Here is a 7608-nt window from a genome sequence, read left to right as displayed (position 1 = left end):
GGCTCAGGATTTATTTATAGTACCCATTGATTGGAACTAAGATTTCTCCAGTTTTCCTTGATAAAAATAACACTTCTTTCATTCTTGTGAGCTATGCTCAGAGCAGTTACAAGCATACATGAGGACAAACTCTCATACCCACAAAAAAGTAGAAAGAAAGAAAAAAAGCAAGGTAATAGTTCATTGAATATCTAATATAGATCATGAAATTGTTAATTTGTGCTTAGAGGTGTTGACAAATTAGGAAATCTTTGGAAAAAGGATTAAACAAAATTAAATAATGAAAATTCATTACTTGTGTATTTGTATTTACTTCATCCTTAAATTGCCTAGTATTTCAACATCTGGGACCAAGATTCAGAATAAAGGAGGAAATCACTATACTATAATCAGTATCACACAAAGAGGACAGTTCTCACCTTAGTGGAAATAAATTAAATCATTTTAAAAATCATATATATTCATATTTAAAACCAGAACCATGTTTGGATATGATAAAATGGATTATATGCATGTCAGAAATCCACAAAGCTTAATAGTCACATCAAACAGTAGAAAAGAAGTAGCATAAAGCGGGATGCTGGATATTGGTGCATATTATGCCAATTTATTACTTGAAGTTAAAAGGAAGCACAAATGGTCCCACAAGAAGTGTTACTGATGTATGATAAAATCAGTACAATTGGGTCAGACCCACCTGTCTATCTCCTGTGGACCACTCTAACATGTCTTCATATACATGGATTTGTGGTCCATGTTGAAAATATGGGCTGTAAGTTCCTATCTTCACCTTAAAAGTAACGCCATGGGGTGGTAAACTCCAAATATGGAAAATGTCATACGCTTTCTGAAGTTTTCCTTTTTGGTTCATATTTACTGTGTCCCCCACAGGATTAGTGAACTGTGTCTTCTTCAGAACTGTGTTCATCTGAAAGACAGGCAGCATCCAATAAAGTGTGTGCCCTGCCTTGAATCAAAAAAGCATTATTATTGAGAACATTAATGAAAGTTATCCCCTACACTGATTATCACATGTTTGGCAAATTAATATACAGAGACCTCATTAAAACAAGGAGAGTATTCAAGAGAAAAGACTGATTACTTTTACATTATTATAACAGGGGTCATGATATTTATACGCTCAGTGAAAAAATCACTGATTGTCCTTGATGCATTGTGTCTTCTGGTCCATTGCCTTTGCAGTAGAGATTTCTAACATTCTATAGATTTACTTACTCAGCAGAAAAAATACTCAGACACATTTCCATTGGGAGAAATATTTCCTACTATCCTTAGAGTGGGCATCTGAAAAATTTGTAAAGATATAACATTGATGACAACAAATATAATATATTGGAAGTAATACTACCTTCCAGCAGCTAGAATATTTTCCTTTCCCATTGTTCATTGGCTGAGTATCTACTTGTTGAAGATCCATCTCATGCAGTGTATGGGCCAGAGCATACACAGCATTGTATATGTCATAACTGTCATCACTAAAGTCCATGTCAGAAGTCCGTACCAATACCCATTCCATAGCGTCATTCAAAGAGCAGTTCTTCAGTGTATTACAATTGGACATGGAGACTTCACAGTTAAAATTCATCCACTCCAGCCTTGCAAGGTAATCGTCTGTGTATTCCACAGGGTTCATTCTCTGGACAAAATTTTTAAAGCCAGAAATCTCTCCATGATATTGTGCAAAAACTAGAGTCATATGGGATGAGTCATGAATGAATTCTCTTTTACTAATAGTCACATCCCACTGTGAGGTGATGACCCATATTCTCTGTAAACCTCTGGATTTCCACATTTGAAAGCTCACAGAAAGAGTACTGTCTGTGTCACCATAAATGATAACAACATTTGTGGATGATGTGTCGATTTGGTTATAATATGCTTCAGCTCTTGACATGTACAACTGTGTGTTGATTGGAATCATATTTACAAAGGCCAAACAGATTGTATTGTTTTCCAACTCTCTTCTTAAATATGAGAGAAATTCCTTACCCTGATCATTGTCAGAGATGACCAGGCCTATCCAGTTCCACCTGAAGTGAAGTATGACAGAGACCATGGCCAAGGCTAGAGATGTATCCTTGGGGGCCATCTGATACAGATAGGGAAATTTTTCACGATCATTCAGCATTGGATGGGAAGGTCCATAGGTAAGCTGTATGATCTAGGATGCAGGGAGCAGGGAGAGGTCTATGCACTCCTAAGAACTTGTAAAATCATTTTTTTCTGAAAACAGTACAAGAAAACCACCTAGCCTAAAAACCTTAGATATTATTTCTTCCCTCATTTCTATTTCAAACATGGAAATGCAGAAGGCCCATCAGTCTCTGAATAGTACTCATAAGCTATACCAATTGACATAAATGTAATGCTAGTCCCCTCCTAACTCAATTTTTAGTATCTTTGAATGTTGTCAATGGAAAAAACATTTCACTCAAGCACAATCCATGGAAATCTTACCTGTTGGTTTATATAAAATTCCATATATGTCCTAAACATCACAGATGTTTCCCAGTATGGTCCCGTAATCATCATAAGACATGGAATTTTCTTACATGCATAATTAGGGGTGATTTCAGGATCTTGTTCCAAATTTTGATAGAGACTGTATAACTGAGACACCCTAAAGCAATTATTTTCTGTGAAATTAAATACTAAAGATTTATTTGGTAATAAATCAGGGTTCCTGTTGACCTCATCGAGGGCAAAAGCCAAGACCAGAGCAAACTTGTAGTTCTCAGGTGGTAGTCTGTAAAAGTACACAGTGTTTAATGTGGACAAAATAGATAGATGATTGTTAGCAGTCAATACAAGGATTATTTTGTACTGAACATTATTCCTAAATAGTCTTTGTGTAAATTTTTATTTTTAAATAAATTAAAGAAATAAAGATGCTTTTGGTATAAGATGTTTATGTCTGCATGCAGCTGTGTGTGTGTGACAGGATTAATGCTAATTTAAGACACAAAAGGGCACTGAACCCATGCTTTTGAATTACAATTTCCTATAGCCTACACTAGTCTAAAATGCACAAGGATACACCTGCTTTCGGTCCTGAGTGCCAAGATTAAGGGCATGTACCCCACTGCAGTATTCTTCAGCTATTTCATGATTAAATAGGCATGTCATATTATCATCCTGGATATATCTAAGCAACGCAACTTTGTGCTAGATAACATCTTTTGACTGCAATTGTGGTTACACGATTAAAACACTAGCATCCTACTGAGGTTTGTAGTGCCAGTATTATATGTTTATAAAATACAGTAATCTAAACCGTAAAATATGTGAGAAGGTTTTGTAACAAAATATGCAACAAGTCAGTAGGAAGTAATTTTTTTTGGTGTTTTCAAGACAGGGATTTTCTGTGGCTTTGGAAGCTGTCCTGAAACTAGCTCTGTAGACCAGGCTGGTCTCCAACGCATAGATATCTGCCTGCCTCTGAATCCCGAGTGCTGAAACTAAAGGAGTGCGCCACCACTGCCCGACAGTAGGGAGTAATTTTAACATGTTGTGTTTATATGTATAGAAGAATAAACTCATAGTTCTTATTAGTCATTTTATATAATCGGACCAGTATACATCCAACATACTATTTTATTCTAAATGATTTACTCAGAGTTAAATACAGTTCGTTTTCCATTGAGAAAACGTACCTTTCTCATGAGTCTGTACATAAAAAAGTGTCAATTTAAACATATTCCTTATTATTGCAAAGAAAAGTTATCATTGGATTTTCAGTAAGACACAAAGGAATTTGAGACTAGAAATTGAGCAACAGAAATACTACATTCCCCACACTACAGTTAAGAAACCTCAGTAATTTGAGTTGTTATATTTGCCTATTGAAATGCAGTGCTGTGTTTTAAGTCATTACCAGCATTCCACAAAATCAAAATGTGTATAGTGCCTACGTTGATGAAATATGCAACTTACAATTAGTAAAATGAGTGGAAGAGGTAAGTGTGATATAAGTGTTAGAGATTAACAATCTTTTACAAAAAAGACAAATGACTCATTAATAACAGCAAAGAGCTGCTACCTAACTCTTCTATACCTGTTCTCAAGTGTTGCCAAATATCATATGCCACATCTGTCACTCAGGCAAGTGACAAGGGAAGTCATCACCCATCACTATTAGATTTAGCAACAATTTTAGAAGACTACAAACATAACCTTTACAATCCATACATTCCTTACTGTAAAGGAAGAGTGGGGAACTGGACTTTATAATTCATAAAGCCAGTGGTTGTTCATGTATATAAGTGAAGTACAGAAAAACAGGGAGACAAATGGAGCTCACAAAAGACAGACTTGAGTCAGCTTCAGAAGGCAGAGTGACTGCACAAAAGCAATTTGAGGGAGTAATATCTATATGCAATTTCTCTGCAGCTATGTGTGCCATATACATTTGTGGTCCTCACACAAGCATCCACTGATGAAAGGACCATCAACAGATTCTAAGGCCATTTACTTGCATATTCTTAGGAGGAAATTTATTAAAATTACATGTGGTTTCTTTGGATGAAGTATCACTGGCTTCTGTGCTATAGACAGTGTCAAGAGGAGGGCTCTTTGTGGTGGATCATGGTAGAGACTTCTAAATTCACTCTCTTTCCAGCTTTGTAAGTAGGAAACTAATTGGAAAAAATGCACACTGGAAAAAATTAAAAAAGTAAAATAGCAACGAGTCTCTAAAGGAATTTAGGGGCGTTTCTTAGTGTGGAGATTGAGAGAATGAGACACAAGCCAAAAACCCATGACAAAATATTTTTGATGACATTTACATGGAAAATACAAAAACACTTACGGTACATTCAAAATATCGTTGAAATACTCTTTCTCCACTGGCCCCTGCACTATAGTGGGGAAGAAGACACAACCTATCTTCAAGAATCCATGCTCATCTTCATCATGCTTCATTTTCCAAAAACAACTGGGGTGAATGGAACTGGATATGAGGCGGGGAATGTTCAGGAGCAAGAAGAAGAAAATCAAAATCAACATCTCTGTCCTATACTTGACCAGGGCTACATGAATTATGAAGTGTCATGTAGCCCATTGAAATCCTACATGCTTTTATTTCTTGGCAAAATAAGAGTCTGTTTTCATAATCCATGATTCTTTTTTCTCCCAGCTGTTGCCTCTCCCCTGGAGGAATGTTGGACATTCTCTTCCCTGAGGCTCTGCATCTGAGGTCCACAGGATTTGTGGAAAACATTTGTGGACATGTACATATGGGAATAGTTCATTTTCCCGTTCCCTGTCATCACTCATGTTTGGGCGGAAGACATTTTGAGAAAACTTGGTCCCAAACTGCCTGCAGTTTTATGAACACCATTAAAAATTAGGTCACTGGATTTTCCTAGGTCACCTACAATGAATCCATAAACTACTGGTTCAAAAAGGACACAAGAATTCAGAATTCACAGTTACACACTACATTTTACATCACCAAGTGCATTCCAGGGAGAGGCAGCCGAATTTGTGGAGCTTCTGAGATCCACAGAGTATGCACAGTGTGGCCTAATACCTTTATTGTCAGTGGGAGAGTGTACTGGTGATGTTTTCCTTTTTATTTTTCTTCCCACTGGCTTCACCTGGTATCCCATCCCCAAGTTTGTCAAGACTCTTCATGCTCAAATGATAACTGTCTTTCTTAGTGTAAAATATATGTATGTGACAAACACACTCAAAGACAAACAGATGGATAGTCAGTTAAACAAACTTACAGAAGGACAGACACACTCTATTGCATTGAGAATCAGTAAAGACTCTTAATTTAAGATGTCTGACTCCTGAGTTTAACAAGATTGTATCCTTTTCCATGCTCTATTACTAAATACCTCTGTATTTATCTATATAGTGGAGTAGATATGTTCTTTTCTGCTCTAAAATTCAAAACTGTTCAAAATATATGCAATGTTCTTTTTTAAATTTCGGAGTGAATGAATGACTTTGATGGTACCTGAGTTATGAGAGAATAATACAAGATATGACTGAGAGAGTGAACTTCAGTTTTCAGACAGACTTAAAGCAATGTTCCTTAAAGTTTTCACTGACAAAGGAAGAGTGAAGGCCAAAGAGGTCAAGACCATGTTTTGGAAACCCACACAAATACCTTACATGAGCATATAGGAGCTGAAGGACACCAGTCAGTCACGTGGAGAACCAGCATAGGACCTATCCAGGCCCACTGAATGTGGGTGTTACTTTGGGAGGCCTGGACAGACTATGGGGCCTCAGGCACTAGATCCAGTATTTAGCAATAGTGCAACAATGGGCAATGGAATCTCACTCCCTAAGGAGGGATACTCTCTCATCCTGGATAACAGGGAATGACTGAGGTCCTGCCCCAAATGCTGTGACAGACTTTGATGATTCCCAGTGGGAGGCTTCACCCTCCTTAGGTTGTGTATGTGGTATGTAATGGGTGTTGGTTTAGGACACGGGAGAACAGAAGGGAGAGGGAATTGGGATTGGTATAGAAAAGTTTCTTTTCAATTAAATAAAAATTCATAAAAAAACAAAATGTTCCTCCTTGGGAGGGGAGGCAGGGGAATATCCTGATCCATCCTAAGAGTTAGAAGAGTAAAACAGAATAAAGAGGGATGTTTTGAAAAACTTAAAGAATATTACAGAAGCTGTACAGAAGCCTCAGCATTAATATCATGTGCTGTTCTGAAGAAGACAGGAATCAATATTCATCTTTCAAATACTCTTCAGAACTACTTAAAGCAATACGTCCAAAGGAACAGATGGTCTCTGAGCTTAAAGGTTATCGGACTCACATGTGCCTATGAGCACACACACACACATACACACACACACACACACACACACACACACACACACACACACAGACACAACGACGACGACGACACAAAAAGTGTATAATTTTTAAAAATTTAATTCAGTATTATTTTTTATTTGTTCAAATTACAAACAACCTTGCTTCACATGTCAATCCCTTCTTCTCCTCTCTCCCCTCCTACCAGCCCCATGCCAGCCCCCCACTACATCCCCCCTTGCTCCACAAGGAGGGTAAGGCGCTCCCTGGGGCTTCCCAAAAGTCTGCCACATCATCCTGGACCTCCTCCATATATCCAGGCTGCGAGAGCATCCCTCTATGTGGGATGGGCTCTCAAAATCCCTTCTTACAACAGGGGTAAAAACAACAAGCTTTTTTGATATTTTTTTTAGATAGAGTTTCTAGGTATTGTTTTGGAGGCGCTTCTGGAACTTAATCTGTGGACCAGGCTGCACTCAAACTTGCAGAGATGTGTCTCCTGAGTACTGGGATTAAAGGGGTATGCCACCAATGCCCTCTAAATGTATAAATTTTTACACATAAGAAAAATTTAAAGACACAGTAATGGGTTTCTACATTTTGGTGTGCTCTTTAGATAACAGAATTAGAAATAATCTACATATAAATAAGTTAGTATATGAGAAGAGATGAGTTGGACTCCATTCATGGTTTTGTGATAAAAACTTCAACATTTAGTGTGGCATAAGAGACACAGGCACGGGACTGATAAGAGAAGAACAGCTAGTTAAAATGATATTTTATACTATTAATTTACATGA

At 37.3% G+C, this 7608-nt stretch overlaps 1 protein-coding gene across 1 annotated transcript in view; it reads right to left on the bottom strand.

Moving 5' to 3' along the window:
* Positions 1 to 5025, bottom strand: part of LOC103158795 (vomeronasal type-2 receptor 116-like) — a 6387-nt gene extending 1362 nt beyond the window's left edge. Inside the window, exons 1-4 of the mRNA XM_035449147.1 lie at positions 4829 to 5025; positions 2479 to 2767; positions 1370 to 2182; positions 681 to 928 (exon numbers count right to left, since the gene is read on the bottom strand). Coding sequence (XP_035305038.1) covers positions 681 to 928; positions 1370 to 2182; positions 2479 to 2767; positions 4829 to 5025 — 1547 coding nt within the window. The remainder of the gene's footprint in view (positions 1 to 680; positions 929 to 1369; positions 2183 to 2478; positions 2768 to 4828) is intronic.
* Between the last annotated feature and the right edge of the window lie 2583 nt (positions 5026 to 7608).

This window comes from Cricetulus griseus, chromosome 9 (assembly GCF_003668045.3).
Source record: "Cricetulus griseus strain 17A/GY chromosome 9, alternate assembly CriGri-PICRH-1.0, whole genome shotgun sequence".
Lineage (NCBI taxonomy): Eukaryota > Metazoa > Chordata > Mammalia > Rodentia > Cricetidae > Cricetulus > Cricetulus griseus.
The sequence above is the reverse complement of the archived record's forward strand: the minus strand, read 5'-3'. Positions and strand labels throughout refer to the sequence as shown.